The 26,845-nt window shown below is 41.6% G+C and overlaps 1 protein-coding gene across 1 annotated transcript in view; it reads right to left on the bottom strand.

The window, feature by feature from the left end:
- The window catches only part of PGM5 (phosphoglucomutase 5), a 129,826-nt gene that overhangs the window by 60,916 nt on the left and 42,065 nt on the right, over positions 1–26,845 (bottom strand). Inside the window, exon 7 of the mRNA XM_050944285.1 lies at positions 1,256–1,371. Within this exon, the coding sequence (XP_050800242.1) occupies positions 1,256–1,371 (116 nt within the window). The remainder of the gene's footprint in view (positions 1–1,255; positions 1,372–26,845) is intronic.

Genomic DNA, 26,845 nt, shown 5'->3' with positions numbered 1-26,845 from the left:
TGGAAGAAAGAACCTATGACATTTAGAAACAGGGGGAGGAGCACTAGATGAATGGTACAACATTAGATAGCCAGATGGTTTAAAAATCTCAGGGTCTGGCCACCCAGCTGAAGCCTCAACATCCAGAGAACCTGGGCAGAGACAAATGAGAGCATATTCTGAAAGGAAATAAATTTCCCAGTCTCCTTTAAAATGCCCCCTCTTTTCTGAGTCCTCTAAGGTCCAAGGACTATGTAGACTGCCCTTTGAAAAATAGCCACATGAATGCCTGGTGTTTGCTTTTCTATGAAAATCTATAACAGAGATATCATTCCAAGCATCAAAGAACTTCCTAGAATTCTTACCAAAATACAAAATAATTACAAAAAAAATACAGTCCAACTATTCAGAGGTACTTCTATGCTAAAACCAATCCAGAGTCAAGATTTTTTTTTTTTTAAGAAGAACTGCAGTGAGATGCACTCGACACATTTAGGAATAAGAAGGAGACAAAACACACAGGGGAGTTTATTCAGTTATTTCCATACCGCCCCCACTCTATACCTTTAAATACAAAACTTACAGATTGCATAGATAGATGTTTCACATGTTTGCAGAATGCGCTGGAGCTAGCAATCCTATGTTTCTGATGGGCTATTCATATTTGCTTTGCATTCTGTATGCCACTGACTGGCTTCATTAATGAGGCAGAAGAGGGACAATTTCTTTGGGCAAATATGGCTACTGACTGGATGACATTAAAGTAGTTTTATTACAGAGTTCTTTCTGTCGCTAGAACTATTGGAAAACCAGACGATGTCCTAAACAGAGACACCAGCAATAGGTTCAGTTTAATACACAGATACTCATAATTAATACACATGACGACCATATACACATGCACAAAATCCATCAAATTGCTGGCGCAGGCAGTGAAGAAAAAATTGTTTTTGCAGTAGGACCAGGAGAAATTTTTCTGGGTCCTGTGCTGTTCTAGGATGGCATGGCAGGCAGCTTACCCATTCCCTCAGAACAAGTTTGGCCTACTGTTTTTGCTACTGAAACTCTTATATTTCATAACACAGGTTATGTGGCACTCAGATCTTAAAAGTCACCTAACCAAATTTGAACTTTTGAGAGTCCACTTGTCAATCATGCCAGGGAAGTAATTTGCTGAGTCTTCCTACCACTGAATGAAAAGGTTTGTGCCCAATATCCCACAAGAGAATAAGTGGAGTAAAGGCTCTACAGAAAACATTGTTGCTGGATTTCTTACCGGTGCCAAAGCTTTCTTCTCCACAAAGTGAGCATCGTCCAGAATCCATCAGATTTGAGAAAAACCTCCAGCCTGTTGGTGTTTCATACACAGGAACTTTCAGTGACTTTGCCACCCTAAAAAAAAAAAACAACACAGTAAAACACCATGATTAAGACTGTGAATTCATTTACAGGTGGATGTAAGATTTCACAACAATTGCTACAGGGGAGTGATGTACCTCAAACACATTTAGAAATGGACTTCGATGTAAACAAAAGGGAATGACTGCAAGAGCATCATTCACAAAGGACCTTTGAGTGGAATTTACTTCACCCAGGGCTTGATTGTGTTAACCCTCTGGACACAATGCAAAGCTTGTCTTTATTTGTGTATTTGTGGGAAACACAGTCTGAGGGGCTTTATTAGTGCCCTGATTTTTGTCAGGGAGCAATGGTTAGTTACAACAATAGGAATGCGCAGAGCAGTTTATTGTATGATCTTATGTGAACATTTTTGAGAGAAGCCTGGAGCATAGGATGGGCACTTGTTATTTTATAAGTCACACTGAATAAATAAATGCTCAAGCTGCCAGAAATTAAAAAAAAAAACTATTCCTTTATTAGCTTTCTCAGATAAAATACAATATACATTCTCCTCCTGGGACCCAACTGAGGATTTATGAGAATTTAATGTTGCTTCTGTCTTTATTGCTAACTGTGTCTGCTTCTTTTCATTTTGGGTCTGGGATTTTCTATGTCTACTATTTTTTAAAGAAGAAGAATGGGCTTTGAGAGATAGTCAAACAATGTGATTTGCTCAAATACATGGCATTATCTCTCTAGAAACACCCTCAACATACAAAGTTAGGTGCCAGTCTTTGAGACAGTTAATCCTAGGAATACCTACTCACGTCAGTAAAGTTATATACATGTTGAGTGTTTGTAGGACTGGTGTCTTAAACTGTATATCCCATTTAAAAAAAACCTCTATATCTTGTTATTGCTCATGTTATTTAAAATAATAAACACAGTTACACTGTTTATCTTGTGCATTATCACCTGCTTTCAGGTCCCAATCCCAGAGAAGAAAGCAATGTCCAAGATGAGACGATTCACCTTTTTTCAAATGTAGCCACATCTAGGTGAAGAAGATCATTAAGGACCTGAACTTGCAAATACTGGCATGAATGCTTAGCTTGTAGTCAGGAGTGCTGAAATCAATGGGATTGCTCATGATAGTCAATTTAAGCATGTGTGTAAAGGCCTTGATGATCAGCTTCACCTAGGTTTAGCTGCATACAGAAAAAGATGAGTCTCTTGTCTAGAACAATTCTTTTTTCATAAAAAAAGTTAGGCATAAAATCCCTTTGTCGGGCTAATACCAAAGAAATAATCAACAAGGCATCTCTCTCTGATCAAAGTCCAATTATGTGCTATCGAAAAAACACCCTGCAATTCCTGTCACAGAGTCAGCTTCCTGCAGTTCCTTTATGCCAGGGAAAGAAAAGAACTCCAGCCATTTCCAGTGCTTTGGAGTTCCAATCTTGAGCCCCAAACTAATGCAATAGTCTGGCAGGTCTTTCACGCTCTCTGGCCACCCTGTCCCCTGAGCTCTCTTCAGCCCTCCAGACCACAGTCTTCATTATTAAATATTTATATTACAGTAGCACTCAAAGATACCCATTGGGATGGGGACTCCATTGTGGCGGGTGCAGTACAAACATAGAAACTGACAGTCCCTGTTCCCGAGGATGGACCCTGGCATTCAGCTAGTTTTCCCCTGGCACAGTTCCTGGATCCTCTCCAGGAAGCAGAGACAAAGATCCCTTAGACAGGCGGAAACAAAAAGAAAGGAAATACAGTCTTTAAATCCCTCCTTGCTCCAAAGGAAGAGCTAGCCGAATCTGTGGATCTCTTTTACTCCAGGAGAAGGGCAAAGCACAGACTTAAAATCAGTTTTCAATGCCCATCTTGTAGCAGAAAAGCATAAAGAGCAGTCTTTCAATTCCTTCGTTCCAAAAGGTGAACTAGAATACAGTTCAGTCAGCCAGTCCCTGCCCTCTGCCCAGCAGCCTGTCTATCGAGCCATCCCTAGTAGCTGTCTTTTCTCCCTTTATAACTGCTCCAGGTGCCTTTCTAGAAGGCTAAGAAGGCCCAGCTAATTCAAAGTTCTGTCCATTAACACTTACCTCTCCACCTAGAACCCTATGGCTTTTTACCTCTGACAATCTCTGTTCCCTTGAAGGGCAGTAGATTAAACAGCAGCCACTGCTCCAATTGGAAGTACAGGTGGCTATATCATACCCCAGCTCTTACAACTCACATGTAAATCAAAGTGATGCATTACTTGTTAAACAACACCAATCAAATTTTAAGGAGTGATATTTTTTTCAGCAGCGGATAAAAACAGATTCTTCACATCTGTAAATCGAGTATCAAAAGGTAAAATTTTCAAAAAGTGCTAAAAGTGCTATTGAAAGCAATTAGGACTGATATCCCTAAGGTCAGGTCTACACTTAAAAAGCTGCAGTGGTGCAGATGCACCAGCACAGCTGCGCCACTGTAGCACTTCAATGAAGATGCTACTATACTGACAAGAGAGCATCTCCCGTCGGCATAGTTAATCCACCTCTGTGAGAGGCAGTAGCTCTGTCAGCAGGAGTAGCCCTCCTGTTGACATAATACTGTCTACACCAGGGGTTAGGCTGGTATAACTGTGTTGCTCAGGGGTGTTGATTTTTCACACCCCTGAGCAACGTAGTTATAACTGATGTAAGTTCATAGTGTAGACCTGGCCTGAGTCAAACCCACCCAAAATTTCCAAGCTGTTAATTTTCAGTTTGCTAGCAAAGAGATCCATTTACTTTTCCAAATTCCCAATTCAAAACTCATTTTCGTATTTATGAATTAAATCTCAAATAAGTGTTTTTTTCAGAAGATTCTTTGATCCGGCAATGCTTTAAAAAACTGTACATTAAAATTAAAGGGACACTTCCAATTTGAGATCTAGCCAAATTAAATACAGTTTAAAGTGTTTCTGTTATACATACACCCCATAATCCCCCTTGCCAGATTTTATGCTTAAATAATATTTCCTATTTAAAAAAAAATATTCTCCTCTGTTGTTTTGTGGAAGAGTCAGGAAACTGACTATAAAGAAGGAAATGGCAAAACTTGATATACATAGAATACTGTCAAACACACACAGTAAACAAACTACAGAGAAGTAGTTTGCTTCTCTTTCATCTAATTTAGTTACGGTCATTTTTGCATGTTACTTGCCACAACAGGGCTAACAAATTTCCCTTTATATTCAATATAAACATTAAAAAAATATTCCAATCTGCATTTCTCATCTCGAACAGATAAACACATCAGACCTCTTCCTTCTCTTCTTCCTTCTTTTAAGAGTCAAGCAAACTAAAGATAACGAACAAAAAAAGAAGGGCAAACTCTCGGAGGTCCTGAATTACAGCAGGTTGATATATGTATATGATGTATATGATATATGTATGATATATGATATATGGAAAAAATTGTGAAAAATATAAAAACGTCCAAGTCATTTTCATTCTGTTTCAGAATGGAATAGATGTACTTTATTTGATATTTTCACAAAAGGTTTAATCAAATTTTTGCATCAATCTTTTTTTTTAAATGTAAATGTTTTGGCTTTTCTGTCTAACCCTTTTTCATTTTTTTTCCACCTCCCTTTTCCACTAGCCACTGAAGAAGGCAGAGAGGGAGGAGGGAAGCAGAAAACCAAACAGACAAAAACTGAAAGCATGGTTCCATTTTTCATTTTACAATTTTGTCAGAAAAAAAAAGAAAAGTTTGAAAAATATTTTTTTCATGAAAATTTTTGACTTTTAAAAAGGGCCTTTTTTATTAAATATTTTTCATCTGAAAAACTGCAAGCAGCTTTAGCTCTGATCTTGTAAGTTACTCCATATGGGCACCTACGCAGAGACCTGCAGATATCAATGGGGCTCCATGCAGGCACAGGAGTCTGTCCACATTGAGTCACTTGCAGAATCAGGGCCCAAGCTGCACCTGGCATCCTAGCCCATGGCTCCTCCAAACAGGAAACAAGACAAGACAGCAAAAATGCATCAAGAAAGCCATTTCCCCTGAAAAAGCTCGGCCCTTCTTTCCAGAAGATAGAAACCATGCAGAGTACAGCATTCTAATCAACAAGCCTTCTCTTGACATGCTTTACATTTGATGATCACCCCAATCCAAAACTGTAATGGTGAACTGATTAGTGTGGGTGATTAAATAGGACATATATCTTCCAGCAGTCACCACCAGATGTCTAGGGGCCACTGGCAAAGACTGCATATGAAAGCCAAAAATCAATTCTTTTGGAGACATAACTTCTCCCACAAGTGACAGACTCACTAAACCTCATCACATTTAAGTAGAACACCTGTAGCAGACAAAAGGTAAATGAATGGCTATGCTCTTATGTTTCTCAGGCACAAAAGCAACTAAACCATTGCACCTCATTGGGAAAATACATTTTATCTGAAGTAAAAAACCCACTGGAGTTCAAGTAACAGTAAGAATTATCCATCAAGGAGAGGGGGACTTGAACGGAGAAGGTACAAGTAGGAGGCTGGATCCTCAACTTGTTTACCCTGTGTTTGATTTAGACACTGAGTTTCTTGGAGCAGAACTATGTCTTCCTCTGTTTGTACAGCACGACCCACATTGATGGTCTTTAAAATATGCCATCATATGAAGCCGATTATATCATACAGAGTTGAACAGGTGGCCACTTAGGTGAGCAGAAGACCAGGAACAGAAAAAAAATTAAAATCTGTTTACTGTGACAATAACTATGGGCTGGGAAGGGCAGATGTTCCCGATTTGCTAAGAGCAGAAAAATCTCTTGAGGCAGCCCTAACAACATCCCAAGGAACTACTGTGCTTGCAAAAGTTTCCAAGGTCTTGTTTCCCCACAGCTCACAGTGTTTTGGGGACAGGAAATTCTTTCACTTATGCTATTCCAAATTTCCTGGCCGTGGGATGATCATGTTAGTCCTCCACAAAGGATGAATAGCTTCCAGGACCCCTCTCAACCACCACCCACAAGTTTCCAGACGTTATTATGCTAGTTCAGACATTTCCGTTCACCAGGCCAGCTTTGCAAATAAAGATGATGATTTTGTTGGCCTTACTTTTACTTTAAACCAAGCCTCTAAAACAAAAAAAGTAAGTATAAAAATTAGTTTATGGTCCGAAATGGTAGATTTGTTTCTTAAAGCTATTTTTCCCTCCTGGTCTTGACTGGCTTGAAAGGAGATATAGCGGTATAAATAAAAATCTATATCAGGTTTTGTTTTTTCTGTTCCACTGTACTAAACAATAGAGAGAGTTAGACAATGTTAGGTTAAGGAGGCAACTAGGGTGACCAGATGTCCTGATTTTATAGGGATAGTCCCGATTTTTGGAGCTTTTTCTTACACAGGCACCTATTACCTTCCACCCCCTGTCCTGATTTTTCACAATTGCTGTCTGGTCACACTAGAGGCAATATGAGCTAGTGGATAACGAAGTAGCCTGGGAACCAGCAGCCCTTAGTCCTAATCTAAGCCTTTCTGCGTGACTTGGGGCAAGACACTCCACCTTTCTGTCTCTCTTTTTTTCCTCTCACCTGTTACCCATCTAATCTATGTAGACTGTAAACTCTTCAGAACAGAGACATGCATCACTATGCTACTTAGCACAATAGGGCCTCAGTTCCAAATGGGCATTTAGGGGCTAGTGTAATACAAATAATAATAATGTTCAAAACAAATCTTCCCTACACTTAGAGCTACAAAAGGAGAATAAAGAGATGAGCTTCAATGTTAAGTATGGCTGCATTAGCTTTGGAAGACCATGACACACTGCTAATAATGCATGGCTATAGCTTCATCAAAGTGTTGAGAATTTACATGTGTAGCTCTCAGCATCCGTGGGAGATAGATCCCTGTGCATTGTGATGAGAATATGCCTTTTAGACAGCACAGGTTTGAGGAAATGTGGAACTCATTAGTGTAATTTATTTCCATTGGTGGATCTCAACTTATTTACAAAAATTAAAGTTCTGATGATTCTGGAGGTCTTTCAAAAACATTTTTGAATACCACTTTTGCAGCGACCACAGATTTCTCCAGAAAAGTACAAAGCTCTTCAATGTAGTCTTTTATCTTTTGCTGTTCACCTCAGAAACAAAAACACGTCTCCGGCATCCAATATCTATTTTCAGAGTTGCTGTGTAGCTTCAAATCTGCTAAAATGGTCCCATTTTCTACATCCTTGTGTGCTGTCCCCTAAGGGCTGAAGTTCAGAATTATGAAAGGCACAGTGAAACCTGAGCAGCCTCTCCTTTTTCCACTGTCACTTCATGGAGTTAAAGGGCAGAGAAGTGAGAGCCCATAAAATAAGAAATGTCTCTTTATGCAACTTATAGCCAGCTGATGGAAATGACTGCTCCAAAAGCCATATATTAAATTCCTAGAAGAAGTCAAACAAAAGTTTCTTAACTGCAGTAAAAAGAGCATCAAAATCCTCATCAAAAGGGGAATAACATGCTCAACAGAGTTAGCAAACAAGAATGCAAAACAGGAAAATATTTCGAGAAGAAGGAAACAAATTTTTTCTATCCAGGAAGTTATTCAACATTCAGAGCCAGAGAACACAATGATTAGAGGAGAAAATTTCCATTGCTTCCACCCCTGCAAATTAATCACTATGAGGAGGTGATCAAGACGAGAACTGCAGCTGGTTCTGCTACAGAGCAGAATTAGAAAATTTATTTTGACATACCAAAAATGTTTTTTCCCTGAGTTACAAGGTATACACATCTGCTAACCAATCAATCTGCATGCAACTACACAGGCAGAACTACATCCGTCAGTCACTGACAGGAGCAAGCATGGCCAGCTGTACTGAAAAGCCTGCCAGTTGAGACAGCTTCCATAGCAAAGGATACTATGCCCTGTGAACTGAAACTTGCTAATAAGCTTAGAAGCACTATAGCAATAAATTGAATTCCTACAGCAGAGCATAACTTCATGAATCATAAGAACATAAAGAGTGGCCATACTGGGTCAGACCAAAGGTCCATCCAGCCCAGTATCCTGTCTACCAACAGTGGCCAATGCCAGGTGCCCCAGAGGTAGTGAACCTAATAGGTAAGTGATCTCTCTCCTGCCATCCATCTCCACCCTCTAACAGAGGCTAGAGACACCATTCTTTACTCAACCTGGCTAATAGTCATTAATGGACTTAACCTCCAAGAATTTATCTAGTTCTCTTTTAAACCCTCTTATAGTCCTAGCCTTTCAATCAATCTGAAAGAACCAAACTGGACTTTTTATCTTACAGGCCAAAGAAATACTCCAAACAAGGGAAGTTCAGACCTCTGGACCTTTCAACTTAAGAGAACGGAAACTGTCACTAACTCAATGTAAAAGTGTTCCTATTCTCTTCCACCTACAAAGTCCACAGATCTGTTAACCAATGGGAATTATATAGCAGTGTGCTTTCAGGGAGTCAAACAGAATTATATAGAGAGTTTTAAAATTCCTTTAGTACTGATGGGTCACCATACTGTGATGCATCCTCCACCAAAGGCAGCATTCATTGATGCCTCAATGTGCAGCTTGCAAAATTTTGAGATTGTGTGAATGGATGACCAGGTGGCTGTCCTACAGATATTATGCTATGGAGCAAAAGAACTCTTTGCCCAGGAGGGTGTGACCACTCTCAGTCAGGCAGCGTTGATGTTGCTTGCCAGAGAGACTCTCTGGCTTGTAGGCTTCATGCCTGGATGCACTGTTTCATCCATCTTGGAGCTCTTTTCTTAAGATACTGGATAGAGAAAATGAATAGAGTGTTGGACTTACAAAAAAACTTGTATGTGGCAGATGTAGCTCTTGAGAGCGCTATGAACATCCAATGTACACCCGAGTTTTTCTCTTGGGTGTGATGGCTCTGGACAAAAAGAGAGGAGCATGATTTGTCTGTGTGAAAAACTGAGTTATTTTTGGGATAAAGGCTGGACCTGTTCAAAGAACAGAGGAAAGTATGCTATTCATTGCAGCCACTTGATATTTTAAAGGTGAAACTATGTCACCCTTGATCTGGCCCTCCTGCAAGAGGGCCACGATCTGCAATACAAATGGCAGAGAAGGAGAGAAACTACATTTCTCGTTCCAAGGCTTGAACTTCCACCAAGTGCCAGAATAAGAAGGAATTGTGGAAGCTTTTCTAGATGCCAGAAGAGTGACTATTATGCCTTCCAAGTATCCCCTCTCATGCAAGACTACTCAAAAGTCAGGTAGGTAGCCTCAGGTACTGTGGCTCTGGATGACAAACTGGTTCCTGGGAGAGCAGATACTGTCTTAATGGGAGGACAGTGGAGTTAGAGTGACCCACATTGAGGGGACTAAAAAACCAGAGCCTCCTTAGCCAGTACAGAGCCACTAATATTACTAGCATCCTGTCCCTCCTGATCTTCTGGATAGTTCTGGGTAGAAGGGGGAGATGAGGAAAGGTGTAGGAGGCTTACTGGCCACCTCTGGGAGACAGCATCTGTGCCTATTACCCTTGGGTCCTTCTATAGGGAGAAAAGGGAGGGGAATTTGCAGTCATGTGTGATACAAATAGGTCAATCAGTGGGTCCCTGAATTTCCTCACTAGGAACTGAAACAGAGAAGGGAAATTCATGGTCAAAATCTTTCTTTTTTGAAAATATTTTTGCTGTGCAGCAGGAGCTCTACTAAACCTTCCTGCAGCTAGAGAGGCAGAACAAAAAACTATTAGGCCCTTTGGTTCAGTTGGCCACGCCCTCTCTTATCAGTCACTGAAAGGAAGGATAGCTCAGTGGTTAGAACACCACCTTAGAAGACTCTGTTACAATTGCCTTCTCCAGCAAAGACTTCCTGTGGGACCCTGGGCAAGTCATTTAATTTCTGTATGCGTCAGTTCCCCAGCTGTATAAGAGGGAATAGCACTGCTCTACCTAACAGGAATGTTGTGAGAAGAAATACATTAAGGATTGTGACGCCTCGGATACTACAGTGATCGGGGGAGGAGGGCGAGATAAGTCTCTCAGATAGGTAGGTAGGCGGGTCTGGTTTTGCCTCTATAGCTGTATGTGGACCGAGAGCCTATTAGTTAATGAATCTGTGGACTGTGTTGATGAAAGAGAAAATTTTATGACTATTAATAACATGTGTAGCCATGCAATCTGATGACACTGGTGGTAAAAGCATGGACTAGTTCAGACAAGCTGTCAAACATGCAGACTCACATCAGGAGGGGACGACCCCATTCTAGGGAGGTTGCCTTGCTAGTGCAATGTTTACTTCTATATGCTACAGTGCTGGGTTTCATTCTGACAACTCTTCAGAGATAACAAGTTGAGTGTCCTGGAGAATCAGGCTGTCTCCCCCTTAACCACAGCCTCCCTTGATCATAGGGCATGTATAGCAAACTTCATTTATTGGAAACCTTCATCCACTGCTTCCCCAGCATACTGCCCAAAACACAGATCAACATACCAATTCTAGACACATTTTCTGTCACTCTTCCCAACTATGGAAGACCAATCTCCCACAATCCCTTCTCAAGCTAGCTGAGCACAGCAGTTTAAGGCAGAGGGGCATGGGGATAAATTTGCAAGCTGAATCTTGGGGCCTGCCTTTGGATGGTTTCAGTTGAATGGTTTCACAGGGGGCCCAAATTTGCTTGAAATGGCCCTAAAGCTGATGTTTCTGGGCATAAAATGACCACCTACCAGAGAGTCATGAAGAAATTCCACACATTTATACCCCGGTCCTTAAGTAGGGTGTATTGGAGACACTTTTCTGGATATGTTTAGTTGTAGGGTGTTGCTGCCTTCATGCCCCAAATGCTGTCCATTGTGTTATCCACATCACAGGTCTTGTTCTTTGTTCTACTCTAGTTCCTATCTGCTCATGTGCTACAAGTAGAGAGCTGATGGGAGTGAAGTAAGCTGGTGGCAAGGCAGACCAAGGAAGAAATATGAATACAGAGATATGAGAGGAGAAGGGGGCAAGAAAGTAAGGGAAACAGGCAGCAAAAGAGGGAAGTTGAAAGGTACAGAATAAAAAGAGTGGAAGAAGAGAAGAGAAAGTTCAGACCAAAAAATGGGAGAGGTAAAAGGGACACATAGAAGAAAGAAGATAGAAACAGGAGGGGGGAAATATCTTGCATCACATTCATAACTCGAGGTGTCTGCGTGCCATACAGCAGCACTAGGAGCTTGAGAGATATGCCCTGAATCATAGTTTTCATCCTACTGTAGATGATTTACACAAATGCAGATGGAGAGCCAAAGTGAAAGGCAATTTAAGCTACACATCAGCATCTGTAACTTACATACCGAGTGGGTAGAAGAGTGGGGCATTACATCAAGAAAAGCAATTGATAAGACAGCATAAGAAGGTTACTTTCCTTGTTCCAACTCTACCCTTCTATCCCTGGGGTGTGTAAATTGCACCAACTTACTGATGTGTAACACACACCATCATTTATGCCACACGCTGCATATAGCCCTAACAGCCTGAACTGTGGCAAAATGCTACAAACCAGCCCGTCTTCTGTCAGTCAAAGCAGAGATCATAAAGATCATCCATTTTGTTTTTATGGTGAAACTGCTCTTGTGCTGTGAGTATCTAGAGTGGCTTGAGTCCAAATATCCCATTTTAAACAAAAAGCATCAAATAACGATACATTACTCTGTAAAATAATTAGAAATAACATTCTGATAGGTTCCAATTCAGCACAGTTCTTTAGCATGAGATTAGTCCCACTGAAGTCAATGGGACTACTCACATGCTTAAAGTTAGGCATGCATTTCATTACTTTGCTGAAGCGGGGCCATAACTGGGCCCATTTCAAACCCCTGTGTCCAAAAGTTAGCTCTGAATTTGGAGGTTCAAGCACATTTTTATTTAGATTTTTTTTTTATACCCACGGTTAATTTTCCTTGTCAGCCTGAGCTGAAGCCACTCTATTCATGACTAGCAGAACTCTTGATTTACCTTGTGTATATGTTCTGTGGGTATGAACTGTTTAAAAGGAATACAACAATCTTGGGAGCATTCTGGTTAATGTTTTCTCAGACACTTAATGGGATAGACTTCAAACGAGCATTCTCACTTGTCTTGTTTCTACCGAAATGTTCACTATATCAGTAAGACTCCACTATAAAGCTTTCCTTAGACATCTGCATGAAGTATTTGTTAGCTCTTGCTGAACTGGGGGAGAGGGCCTTTACATACTGGATCTAAACTGTATGAATACTATCACCCAAATTATAGTGTATATTTAAGAATCAAGGCTGTTTTACATTAACCTAAATCTACACCCAATATGCTGCAATAATAATAGCAGAAGAAAAAAATTCTGAAACAAAAGTGATATTTACATTTGACAGTTAGATATATATTTTTACAGCTCCATTTTTGCAACAAATAAAACCTGATCAAGCTGCTTTTTCATGGGGAAGATAATAAAAGCGGGTTAAAATATGAATAAAATCTATGGTAAAGTTGTACAGTAGAAGGGCTAGTACTGTCTCAGCCTAGCTTGATAAGTCTCCAGATGTTTTATTAAATTAAATACAAACAGAACCATATCAGGCAGATGGAGAAAGGGGCTCAAAATATTATTCATTAGAAGAAGGCATCCCTGGAGATTTGAAAGCCTACACAAAGCTAAAAGCCAGGATTCTGATTTCTGTTACACTGAGGTAATGCCACTGAAGTCAGATGAAGTTACCTGGGTATAATGGAGTTCAGAATCTAGTCTCTAAAATTTGATACTGGAGGATGATTTTTAATGGCAAATTCTGATTGCTACTAAAAAGGGAACAGGCTGATGTGGGAACATTGCCTGTCCTCCTTCATAAGCAATTAGCTAGACCCTTTATTTTACAACCAACCATTCACTTACGCCAAAAATTCTTCTTCTTTAGGTTTCATACAAATCATATTTCATGGAAAGAACTACAAAAGGTCTATGCACAGACAGCAGGCTCTCATTTACATTGGGTTTGCGCTGACATAATTTCGCAAACTTCAGACTCCCAATTTTTATGGGTGAACATCTGAGGAGAATCTGGTCCAATGTATTCTTTATGCAGCCATAGAAGAAGTGTAGAGAACTCACATAACTCACACATCACAAATGACAGGCACTAAACTAACATTCTTGGAGCCCCATTAAAATCTGACGACTTCTCAAAATAAACCACTCTCAATTCTTATCAGTCAGCTGGGATCCCTGACAAAGTCTCTGTATCAGTTTACTCTAAAGATAAGAGTCAAAGCCTGGGGAGGACCTTACCTTGATAAAATTCTCTAAATCTGGTAAATCAGAAGACTGATTTTTTTACTGTAGCTGAAGTACTGAACGGAGTCAAACAAACCCAATTTTGATCCTATTCAGAAATGATCACTTAACTTGGGGAAAGAAAGAAGGATTAATAAAAGAATTATTTTAAAAGTATTTACTGCATGTCTCTATCTCTCTTGACTTTTTCAACCTGCAGGTGTCAGCTGCACATTAAAAATATCCTGACAGGCACATGCGAGAGAAGGCCTGAAAATGCTCCTGGCAAATGTACACACGCAGCTCATCAACACATTTTTCAGTGCTGCTCAACTCCAGGGAGCCATGGGGTGGAGTGTACAATATGACTGGTTTCATGGTCTGCGTACAGCTTTGGGTCTGATGTTGTACGCCCTCAGCTCCCAGCAAAGTCAACAGTAGTTGAAGGTACTTAGCATTTTAGAGGGTACCTTCTGTGTTAAATTTAATCTAAACTCCAGTTAATAAAACCCTCATTTAGTCAAAAAGGTTTAGGAGGACAAATGCCTTCTCTACTATAAACTAAAGATTGATACAAATGCATTAGTTTTTCTTTTAACTTCGTCAGTCTTTTCCTAACTAAAGATGCTCAAAACACATGTTTAGATTAGGAAAATGACTTCATTAGGAAAAAGTGTCTATATTATACATGTATACACCTCTTTTCCTCCTCCAGACAAATCCTAAAAGTTTGTAGGCTTCAAGGTAAAGTAAAGCATATCCAAAAATATTCCCAAAGTCAGACATTGTCATTTGCTTCCCAAAGAGCAATTAGCTTTTGGGTGGAATTCCAAAATAGGTGTGAAGTTAGACTTCTTAGTTTTCTATCCTCCCCAATTTGCCCCCAATGTTAAAATCTATGCTCCAGTCAGACAGCATTTTCAAGAGTTAATATATCGCCTCACATGAGGATGGCAGTTTCGAGGACCCTGCATGGGGTTCCAGGGTTCCTTTATTGAGTCAGCCTGCTGTGCTGTCAAGATCTTAATCACAGCATAGAGATGAAGGGTTATTTTTGCTGACCCACTCTGAGGTCAGATCAGGCAGGTCCTTCCCAAGGTTTAAGGTTTAGAGGGTTTGTCTACATGGGGAAACTCAAAAAAATTAATCTAAATTAACGAAAAGTGGGAATTTAAAGTGGATTAGTTAAATTGCATTAAATTCTTGTGTGGACACCCTCATTGAGAATTACAGTGGGTTTATAAGGCCTGGTCTACACTACGCATTTATACCAAATTTAGCAGCGTTAAACCGATTTAACGCTGCACCCGTCCACACAACGAAGCCCTTTATATCGATTTAAAGAGCTCTTAAAACCGATTTCTGTACTCCTCCCCGACGAGGGAGGGGAGTAGCGCTGAAATCGGTATTGCCATGTAGCACCAGGGTTAGTGTGGCCACAATTTGATGGTATTGGCCTCCGGGTGGTACCCCACAGTGCACCATTGTGACTGCTCTGGAAAGCCATCTGAACTCGGATGTGCTGGCCAGGTAAACAGGAAAAACCCTGCAAACTTTTGAATTTCATTTCCTGTTTGCCCAGCGTGGAGCACTGATCAGCACGGACTGTATGGGAGATACTGGAACTGATCGCTTTATGGGGAGACAAATCTGTTCTATAAGAGCTCTGTTCCAAAAGACAAAATTCCAAAGTATTTGAAAAAATCTCCAAACAGAGGCCACAGCAGTGACTCAACACAGTGCTGTGTGACAAGCGTAACGGAAAGCCAAAGAATCAAATGGACACTCATGGAGGGAGGGAGGGAGTGGGGACTGAGGACTCCAGCTATCTCACAGTCCCAGCAGTCTCCGAAAAGCATTTGCATTCTTGGCTGAGCTCCCAGTGCCTGAAGGGTCAAAAATATTGTCCGGGGTTGCTCAGGGTATATCTCGTCAATTTACTCCCCTCCTCCCCCGTGAAAGAAAAGGGAAAAAAAATCGTTTCTTGCCTTTTTTCAATGCAACTGTATGTCTACTGCATGCTGCTGGTAGACGCGGTGCTGCGGCGCTGAACAGCAGCATCCCCTCTCCTTCCTTTCCTGATGGCAGAAGGTACAAAATGGTGGAAAACCATCCTCATCATCACCTGAGTGCTCCTGTCTGGCCTTGGTGAGGTCAGTCGGGGGCGTCTGGACAACAATGGGAATGACTCCTGGTCATTCCTAGCAGACGGTGCAAAAGGATTGAAAACTGTCCTCATCACAGCAACTGGGGGCTGAGCTCCATCAGTCCCCACCTTTCATGTCTAATGAAGTATCTGTACTGCCTGGACTATCATAGCAGCGGGAGGCTGCCTCCCCCTCATTTTATCTCACTACAAAGTCAGTGTTTCTTATTCCTGCATTCTTTATGACTTCATCACACAAATGGAGGAGACACTGCCATGGTAGCCCAGGAGGGTTGGGGAAGGAGGGAAGCAATGGGTGGGGTTGTTGCAGGGGCATCCTCTAGAATGGCATCATCATTTCTGCAGGATTTCTGGGGCTCTGACCCGGAGCGGCTGTGCTCTCTGGTTCTCTAGTACACTTGCCCCATATTCTAGGCAGGACTGACTCTATTTTTAGACAAAACATAAAGGGAATGACCTGGGGAGTCATTCCCATTTTTGTCTATGTGCCCCCAGCTGACCTCAGCGAGGCCAGCCAGGAGCACCCATGACAGCAGCAGATGGTACAAAAGGACTGAAAACTGTCATCGCCAATTTCCAATTGCAAACAGTGCTATAGCTGCTAACCGTTTCTGCTACCTTGCAAAGGCAAATGAATGCTGCTGTGTAGCACTGCAGTACCATGTCTCTCAGCAGCATCCAGTACACATACGGTGACAGTGACAAAAGGCTAAACGGGCTGCATGGTTGCCATGCTATGGAGTCTGCCAGGGCAATCCAGGGCAAAAGGGCGCGAAATGATTGTCTGCCGTTGCTGTCATGGAGGAAGGATTGAGTGATGACATTTACCCAGAATCACCCGCAACACTGTTTTTGCATTGGGATCTCAACCCAGAATTCCAATGGGCGGGGCAGACTGCGAGAACTATGGGACAGTTACGGGATACCCACAGTGCAATGCTCCGGAAATCAACGCTAGCCTCGGTACATGGACGCACACCGCCGAAATAATGTGCTTAGTATTGCCGTGTGCATTCGACTTTATACAATCTGTTTTTAAAAAACGGTTTATGTAAAATCAGAATAATTCCATAGTGTAGACATATTCTGAGTTTATCTTAATTCACTTCTGAAGTAAATTAAACTAAACCAAATTAAGAATACTTTAATTCTGAACGAGTATGTCCACACAGAGGTTTAATGTGGTTTAACTAATCTAACTCACACTTTTAGCTAATTTGGATTAATTTTTCTGAGTGTCCCCCTGTAGACAAGTCTTTAGTCTCTCTTTAACATGGAGGGAATGCAGGACAGGGAGAGAAGATCCCGGCAGAATAATGCCCAAGGAACAACTAAGCTCAGGACAAAGATGTGGCTGAGAGATATATTTAGTTTTTCCTTAAATTAACAATAAAAGCAACATTCCAGGAAAGACATAAATTTGGAACATATCCAGTGTGTGTGTGTGTGCACGTCCACATGCACAAACTGTTCAAAGTAGGGTGGGAATTTATGAGTGCTTAATGGTGTATAAGGAAAAGGTGGGTTTCAGCTCACAGAATTCCCTGAGTCTATTGAGTTAAATGTATTTCTATTCAATCCCAACAGCAAATAAATTACATCTATTTCAAGTATTCACTAATTTTCAATTAGAAGAAAAAATGGAAAGATTCAGTAACACCCTGGCTATGTTTGCAGTGTAATTACAGAATCACAGAACTGTAGGGCTGTACAGAACCTTGAGGCCCATCTACTCCATCCCCCGGCACTGAGGCAGGATGAAGTATACCTGGGTCCCAGGCTATAGAAGCCTACACAATACTTTTTTTAACAGTAAAACCTATTGGGCTCAGAATTCTGACACAGTTTTAGTTTCTGGCTACTCCACAACAAAAAACATGAAAAACATTAGCACTAATACTTAAAATATAGATACAAACACTAGACTACACGCACACACACACCCCTGGACAGCAAAACTGCTGCAATTCACCCACTTCTGAGCAAGCTAACAGCTGTGGCTAGATTCAAACTCAGATACCCCACATATCAATGCAATCCACTACTGCTAGTCACAACCAGGCCAGCCCTTCCTGACATGTTTGCTGAGCCTATGTGCAATATGACCATTTCAAATCCTCTCCCACTCTTTCATGAGTGCTTTACAGTCCTTAGAATCCCTTGGAGCATGGGACGAAGATTGCAAAATTGAGCCCCATGATGGAGGGTACATAAAAATGCAGACAGTAGATCCTTTGAAAATTCTGGGAAGTATGTTCCTTGAACTATGCAGCTAACTTCTTTCTTTTCTGTTGGTCTCATTTCAGAGTCTTGCCCTCTGACTCTTGTCTTTATTTTCATTTAACTATGTAACACTAATGGGTTGTAAGAAATTCACCGCAGTAGCAACACAGCAGCAGCAGAAGCAATCATGTGAAATGGATGTTCTACTTCTGGATAGTCTCACTCTGCATGCAGCATGTTCCCTTAAAAGGCCGCAAGTGTATATACTGAAAGGAGTAGAACTAAACAAAGTCTGCCCTCCCATATATGGTCAAGTTTTACAGTTATACTCTCCCCTGCCTTTAATTTATTAAGCAAAAAGTGATGGAATGCTGAGTCCTAACACAGAGAACAGATAACCAGGACATTTCACTGAGATAAGATGCAAACTGCTGTCACTGGCAGGACTTCCAGGAGCACTGGACAGAATGAAATATTTGATAGACAGTGAGTTCTCTTTCCTCTTGTTTTCTGCCATGTTATATTTCATACAAAAATATCATAACAGTTGCATACAAGACAGAAACCTGTACTTTAAATAAAAAACAAGTGGTAGCAGATACTTTGTTCCGTTGCAAAGAGTTTAGAAACATTTTGTTGCACCTTTTTCTTCAAAGTTTCAATTCTAAAACATATTCTTCAAGCAGCGCAAATATACAGAAACAAGTTATGGGGCTAGGATTTGTTACTGACTTGAGAATTAGTAGTTTTGTGGGTTTTTTAAAAAAAGGTTTCTAGGATTTTCTTTAACAGCTATTAACAAAGCTTAAATCATGTCACTTTGTTAAATTATTTCATGGACCATTTTAATTCATTTTCCTTCAGTGGGGTCCCTGAAGTCATGGAAAAATGAGTGCTGTGCCAGATTATTATTTGAACATTTTCTCCTGCCTATCACTTACAAGTTGGGCTTTTCCTGTGTGTAAAAACTTTCAATAGTATCAACCAAAAATGAGTCCCAGGAGAAAAACAAAGTCATATAAGCATTACCCATCTGTCTCATAAGCAATGCATGCCCTTTCAATGCACAGAAACAACATACACAAGATACTTATTAGAGCTACAAGAAGCATATTTATTCCAAACGCAACCAGCACTAAGCAACATTTGTTGGTTTACACTTCAATATATGAGCTTTCGTATGAAAGTTTGGCCCTTGGTTTTAAATTTCTAAAACAAAAAAATAAATCTCCTCCTTTGGGTCTTTTGAGTTTATTAAATTTCTCTTGTATTCTGTAATGACAGATTTGAAAAACTTCTTGCCATCGTAACGATCATTTAAAAACTTTGGTGAATGCACTCTCACTAATGTTACTTATATTCATTGCTGCTGTTTACAGCTTATTTTGTGAATATATAGTTCTATACCCAGCAGGGCCAGCTCCAGCTTTTTTGCCACCTCAAGTGGCGAAGAAAAAAAAAAGATAAAGCCGCAATCGGCGGCACTTCGGCAACAGCTCTACTGCGCCGCTTCATTCTTCGGCAGCAATTCAGCAGTCAGTCATTCCCTACGAGACGGACTGAGGGACTCGCCGCTGAGTTGCCACCAAAGACCCGGACATGCCATCCCTTTCCATTGGCTGCCCCAAGCACCTGCTTCCTGCGTTGGTGCCTGGAGAGGCTCTGATATCCAGCACTGGTCGCCTTCAAATTTTCTTACATACAAATACTGTACACTCATATTCAGTCATATGTTACAAACACATCCCAGTACCACACATGTAAAACTGATCCAAGTCCTGTACCTAGGCTTTAGTGTACCATACACACTTTGTAAAGCAATGGAAAACTAGTTTCTATCCTGATCCCCAGGACCTGGTACCCCTCCATCTCAGTCGCTTAGGGCAGAAATCAATTCACCTGCATAAAGCCTAAGTAAGTTCAGCTCTACAGTCACGTAGTGCTGTCAGAGTGCTAGGGATTTGATTCCATCCAACCCAGGGCCAGCGCTACAGACACATAGGCATTCCTCTAGCCTACATGTATGCCTACACCTTGAGCTGGGGCATAATTCCCAGCTTGAGGAGGCATACTTACATTAGCACTGATCGAGCTAGCGTAGCAACCACGGTGCAAGTGTGGGAGGGGCTAGCCACCCTGCATACGATCCCATCCAAGATGAAAGGCATGTACTTGGGGCAGCTAGCTCCTCTCATGCAACTAACTGCCTCAGGGAATTAGCAGGGACCTTTCTCCTCGAGCTGGAATTTACACCTTTGGCTCAAAGTGTAAATCATACCTTGTGAGGCTGGAGCTACGGGTGCAACCTCTTTGCGTCATTTTCCTCGTATCCCTGGAACAACAGATTCATGTAAAAGTGGACCCCCCAGCTCCTCCCTTAGCCTGCCACTACTGCCACCCTCGATGCAGGGCTGGTATGAAGGTCCTTTCCACAGTGAGCAGGAAGCACAGAGGTATTTTGTGTGGACACTGAACCCCAGTACAATTCCAATGAGTAGTTCCAAAATAGGACTTAAGGGTATGTCTAGATTACAAGCATTACAGCAGTACAGGTGTAGTGTAGACACTTGCTCCAGTGCTGAAGATTTTTCCATTGCTGTAGGAAAAAATCTACCCATTTGGGAGGTGATAGCTAGGTTGATGGTAGAATTCTTCCATTGATCTAGCTGCATCTACAGTGGGGTTAGGTCAACTTACCTATTTCACACAAATAATTAAATTTTTCGCAGCCCTGAGTGATGTAGCTAGATCAACCTAGTTTTAGGTGTCAACCAGGCCTAGAGTGATGCAGAGGCCCTAAATGCACAGGGGCAGTAAATGTATTTTCACTAAGAACATTAACTAAGCAGATCAGTGCAAGGAGCTGAGATCCTTGGATTCACATTCACAGACACTGCAGAAGGCTTGGCTGCCACAGTACACGACCCAGATAAGGACGTGAACTTACTGTTATGGTGAAAGGTGATAATGTCCTGCATGTTATGAGACACTCATGTATAAACACTCAAGAAGAAACTCTGATCATATCTAGGCTGTCATTAAGAGGATTGTGTGGAGTCAAACACTCTTTGTCTGAGAAGTCAAACCTCTTCCAAAGTTCTTTTCTATTGCAAAGCAGCTGCATAAAAAGAGGCTTGATGCCCAGGCTCACCTTCGAAGTGAAGTCCGAGGTGAGCAGCTCTGGGCTACAGTTTCCCTAGGTAAAGCTCAGGGGCTGAGGCAAGAAACGGGAATAGTGTGTTTAAGCAGTTAGATTCAAAGAAAGACAGAGACCTAAGACCTCAAAAGCCTAAGCACCTAAGGGTATGTCTACATTGCAATTGGATACCCACGGCGGGCTCATGCCAGTTGACATACGTTCACACTAAAGGGATGTTTAATTGCAGTGTAAACATTTGGGCTCAGATGGAGCCTGGGCTCTAGGATTCTCTTGTCTATGTTACCTGCTGGATCGACAGGCAGTGATTGATCCAATGGGGGTCAATTTATCGCGTCTAGTCTAGACGTGATAAATTGACTGCCAAGCGCTCTCTCATCGACTCCAGTATTCCACCAGGGCGAGAGGCACAGGCTGAGTCGATGGGAGAGCATCAGCTGTCGACTTACTCCAGTTAAGACACCACGTTAAGTTTCGATTCCCCCTCCCTCCAGAGTAGACTAGGCCTCAGAGATGGGAGGGTCCCTAAACTCAGGCTGCAGTCCAAGTCCAAATGTCTACACCACAATTAAACAGCCCCTTAGCCTGAGCCTGAGACAGCTGGCACAGGCCAGCAGCAGGTTTTTAACTGAAGTGTAGACATATCCTCAGTGGCCTCTTGGTACTTTAGTTTAGGTTTTGGGAAGACGGAGTTGTCTGCATGCAGTTTGTGACTACCACTGTTCAAGGAAATAGAACTGTGTACACTTTGTAAATAAACACATCACACTAAGAAAATATGTGACTCTGTACCCTTAAACTTTGCTCTAAACAGGAAACTGACCTATTAGGCTATAATGTCTGGCCCTGACAAAGGGCAAACAGCATGGATAAAGCTATCCGCTTGAAAGCATTGTGGCCCATAATACAAATTGAAGGATTCTTGCAAAGGAAACACAAAATCTCAACTGTGGTGTTAAAAAAAAAATCTCAGCCTGAAACCTTTTGACAGGTTTTATCCTAGAGCAAATGCTCATAACTGAGTTGGGAATGGCCATAACTAATGGAATTTACAGGGTTTATAACCATAATAGAAATATAATTTTAAAAATGCTGATTTACTTGTGTTTAAGAATTTTAAAAAAATGTTTTTGGAAATTACTTCTAGCATTTGAATGACCTCAGCATAGTAATAAATATATTTATTATTCAGTCGAAATGAATTAGTTCATTTTAACATATAGTATTCTTTTAATTATAAATTATTTTAAATTACAGACAAATCCCTTTACACTAATATTACACATTGATCAGGAAAGGTCTGATTCTGCCACCCTTAGTCACACTGAGCAACCTTTGACACCCTTGGTACCCCCATCCATTTCAATGCAATTATTTTCTATGTATGCACTACTCAATATGAGCACAGGTGGGAGAATCAGACATGATAGAACAAGGAATAAGAAAAGAGACCAGGGATGAGATTCTATGTTGTGTCTAGGAGGCACAGCACAGAACTCCCAGACCAGACTAGGTATGTATGATCAGGCAGGGCTAAGGTGCCCGCAGCATAACTTAGACATCCCTGTGGGGGCTCTCTAAATTATGGCAGCCTCCCGGGGTTGCGCTACGGGCTGCATCACTGTCCAGTATACCCACAGGTGCTGCACAGTGCATTCCTTCCTCTCTGACTCTCCCACCCTATCCCATCCCAGCTAATTCCCTGTGTAGGGTTTACAAACAGGTTCTCCTGTGGTAGCCTTACAGCTGGTTTCTGCAGTGCCTATACCAGGGGAATCCTCCCCTGGCTCCACCTGAAATTTTTAGGACTTCTTTTCAGCACTAGAGATCTTTTAAGTAGGGCATAGGGGGTGGAGTGTACATGAGGATGCCACCTAATAAAACGAGAAAAGAGAGAAGAAGAAAGGAAGGAGTGGAAGAGCTATTGCAATGCACCCGCAACTTGTGTAAAATTTAATTTCTTCCTGCGCCTTACAATTTTCTAACTAAAAATAGGGCCAATGATAAAAGAAGCAGACAGGACCCAATTCAGCAAAGTATGTAAGTACGTTCAAATCAATGGGACTTCTCATATGCCTCAAGTTAGACATACACTTTAGTACCTTGCTGAAATCAAGGCCACAATGAATAGAAGTCAGTTATTTGATTAAACACACAAAACAAATACATGTTTAAAAAAATCAAGAAAATTTATTATGTTGTGCTAAAGACATACTTCCAAGGAATTCATCACCTAATCTGGCATCTCAGAGACAAACAATATTGCTTATTGAGAGAGAAAAAAAAATCTGATGCCAAGTCAGGCAGATCTGTGTAAATAATGATAAGCTGAAAAGCTTTGCTTTTTTTAGGGGAGGGAAAACATTTTTGATGTGTAGAAATGGATTTGAGGGAAACTTGAACAATGCGCAAGTTTATATAGAAAAACAGGATGCTGTGAACACATCCAGAAAAGAACAGTTATTTATCTTATAAAAACTGTGGTTCCTCAAGATGTTTGTCCACGTAGATTCCATTCGAGGTGCGCATGCACCTCATTAACATGAGATCAGAATATTTTGCCCAATAGTATCTGTGCCTTGAACAGCCTTGTTCCTCCCTCACAGCTGAGAGCATATAGGGAAGAGTGACCCAACTGTTTTTCAGTTCCTTCACTAACTCAGGATCTGAGCAGATATGGACTCTGAAGGAGCAGGGATGGAGGGCAGGTGGGTGATCCACATAGACAAAGCATCTTGGAGAACCAGTTACTGTAAGGTAACTAGCTGTTCTCTCCTTCAAGTCTTTGTCCTGTCTAAATAATAAATATGGGTTCTGGAAATATCCGAAGTAAGGGGGTTGTTTTTTTCCACATCTGAGTGTAGTTTGGGGAAGAAAAAGGGGAGGTTGATTGTTTGTTTTAAACAAAGGTCTCACACTATTTGGTGATGAACTTAGGGTGATAAACCACAATTTTATCCCTATGGAAAAGAGTATAACAGGGTCTGCTATTAGTGCTTGAATCTTGTTAACTCTCCTGGCTGAAGTAATAGCTACTAGGAAGCCTCTTGAGTGTGATGGTAGAAAGAATACTAAGGGATGGAGATCAATGGGGTTCCACAAGGCCCATAAGAACTACATTAAAATTCCAGGACAGTGAGAATCCCAAAAGAGGGTGGGGGGAGGAAATAGGCCTGAACCAGACCTTTTAGAGAGATCTGGAAATAGGGGGATGAGAGAAAACCATGTAAGTTTGGATGCAAGGGTGACATGCTGAAATGGTAGCTAAAAGGACCTTGGTAGAGCTGAGGGTGAGGCCTGAGAGCTTGACCTGGAAGATGTAATCCAGAATTTTGGTCACAGAAAAGTTTCCAACAGGTCTTTGTTGTGAACCCCAGATGGAAACTCTTCGACTCTGATTTGTAGACTGATCTTGTAGAAGGTTTCCCGCTTTGTCTCAGGTTTTCTTGGACTTCTATGAAACAATCCTTGTTTGTTGTGCTCAACCAGCCATCTTCCAAACAGTCAGATGTAGAGACATGAGGCCTGGGTGGAGAATTTGTCCCTGATTTTGGGAAAGTAAGTCTGACAGATTGAAGAGAGAGACTGACAACGGTGTGGATAGGTGCAGTGACCTGTGATCCAATAAAGGGCTAGAGGTATTGCTGTGGCTAAATCCTGCCTGATCTTCCTTACGATCGTGGGCATCGGGGGAGAGGAGGAAAGAAAACCTTGCATGAGGAAAGCATGTTGGTACCCGGCCTGGAGCAGAAGAGACAGCATTTTTTGTTCTTGCTGGCAAACAAGTCTACCACAGGGAAGCCCCATCTGTGGAATATGAGCTTGACAATGGAGTCCTTCAGCAACTACTCCTGACTGTCTGAGTACCATCTGCTGAGGTGATCTGCCAGCTCACTGTTTCCTACATCATTGCCAACTTGAAATCTAGGCAAGCCCCTACAGTTTCTAGAGCTGGGTAGGAGAGAGAGGGATGAGTTCCTCTAATTCACTCTCAGTTCTAGTGAACCAGTTTGAGGACTGTGCATGGGGTGCAAGACACTTTCTGTGAGGATTTCCCTCTGGAAAAACAATCATCCAAATATTGGTAGATGTATATGCCTTGCTATCTCAGATGGTACGTCACTATTGCTGAAGCTGTAAGTAGGCCATAAGTAGTAGTACCCTATACTGATAGCTTTCAGTATCTCTGGAGTGGTGAGTTCTGTGAGAAGAATCAGCATATGCAGTTATGGTCCAGAACATGGTTCTCACGCAAACAGAAAAGATACTGACTGGGTCTATCAGCTAAGGAATAACAGGAATGGGTTGAAGCTGGAGGATTTAGGCTCAGCTGTTAGGCAGGAAGGTGCCTCAGCACAGAGAAGTAGTCAGAAGAAGGAAAAAAAAAAACAAAGAAGAGGCTGGCAACAGGGCAGAAAAAGTTCCTAAACTAAATACGATAATTAATGATATTTACAAACTGTTTTGATGAAAGAGCATGTGGAGTAGCAGGTGGGCACTGCCGAGTTCTGTCTCGCAGCCACTGGCGGTAAGTGGGCACAGAAAGGTGGTTGGTCCACTCTGCCCCATAGGCTTTTTGGTAGAGAGGCACAAGCACATGTAGGGAACAGGCAACAGTCCCAGAAGATGCTGCAGGTCAAAAGATTCCAACCCCGACCACGAAAGGCACATGCGCACCATTAGTAGGACCCTCGTGGACAAAGATTCAAAGAACAACAAATAATCCCTAAGGGAAATGCAAAGTCTAACTCCAAAGAACACTGCTTTTTCCTGCTATTCCAAGAACCTGGGAAATGAACCACCACTACTTGGCTTCTCATGAAAATAAGATAACTGGTTCCTTTCCCATTCCCACCTTTGTGCTTCTGAAAAGTGCTTTCCTGGGCAAACATTTGGTGAACCTCCAGTTTTGAATACGGTCAATTGTTATGCCTGTGTGTACTGTAGTCATATTAAGAGGACTGGGTATAGTGTGTCTTATTTTCTCCAGGAGGGACATGCATAGGTCCCTAAAGCATTAATGGGAATCTTGCAGAGACATCAAGAGGTTGGCGCATAAAGACCAATTCCACAAACACCACCATATATAATTTCTGCTGGCTAGACTGTGACTTTCTGCAGTCGTGCAGGGGAGTAGGAAGGAGCAAGGCTCCTGTGCGTGGTAATGCAGGCTTGTCACAATTGCAGCCCCCAGCATTCAAGGGCGCACAGGGGCTGCAGGCTAGATGCTGCCTTCTGAGGAGCAATTGAGTGAGAAGTAGGTAGAGCCACAGAGAGAGTTGGCTGGCCAGGCCAGGAGGGTGAGTGTGTACATTAAATCCCTAAACGGATGTAGTAAATTACTCCCCATCCCTCCAATCCAATTAAGCCTCCCTGGGGCACAAAGTGCAAATAAATGAAAATACCAAAGAGAGGTCCTCTCTATAATACTATATTTCCAGGGTTGCCATTTATCAGTTGGAAAACCCAGAACAAAAATGATTTTGTTAGCTAATAACATTTTAAACTGTTTCTCTGTTATGAATTTATTGGAAAGTTCTGCACAAAGTGCAGCTTGTGCACAATTTAGCTTTTTCTCCTTGGAGGTTTTTTTTGTTAAGTGTGTGGGATCCCAAAAGGTGGAATCACTGGGATGTGCCACACCAAGCACTATTCCCATGTTGCCTTAACCACTGGTTCATGATTCAATCCCATAATGCATGACTTCC

The sequence above is a fragment of the Gopherus flavomarginatus genome, chromosome 3 (genome assembly GCF_025201925.1).
Source record: "Gopherus flavomarginatus isolate rGopFla2 chromosome 3, rGopFla2.mat.asm, whole genome shotgun sequence".
Taxonomy (NCBI): Eukaryota; Metazoa; Chordata; order Testudines; family Testudinidae; genus Gopherus; species Gopherus flavomarginatus.
Note: the sequence above shows the minus strand (reverse complement) of the source record. Positions and strands in the feature narration are given on the sequence as shown.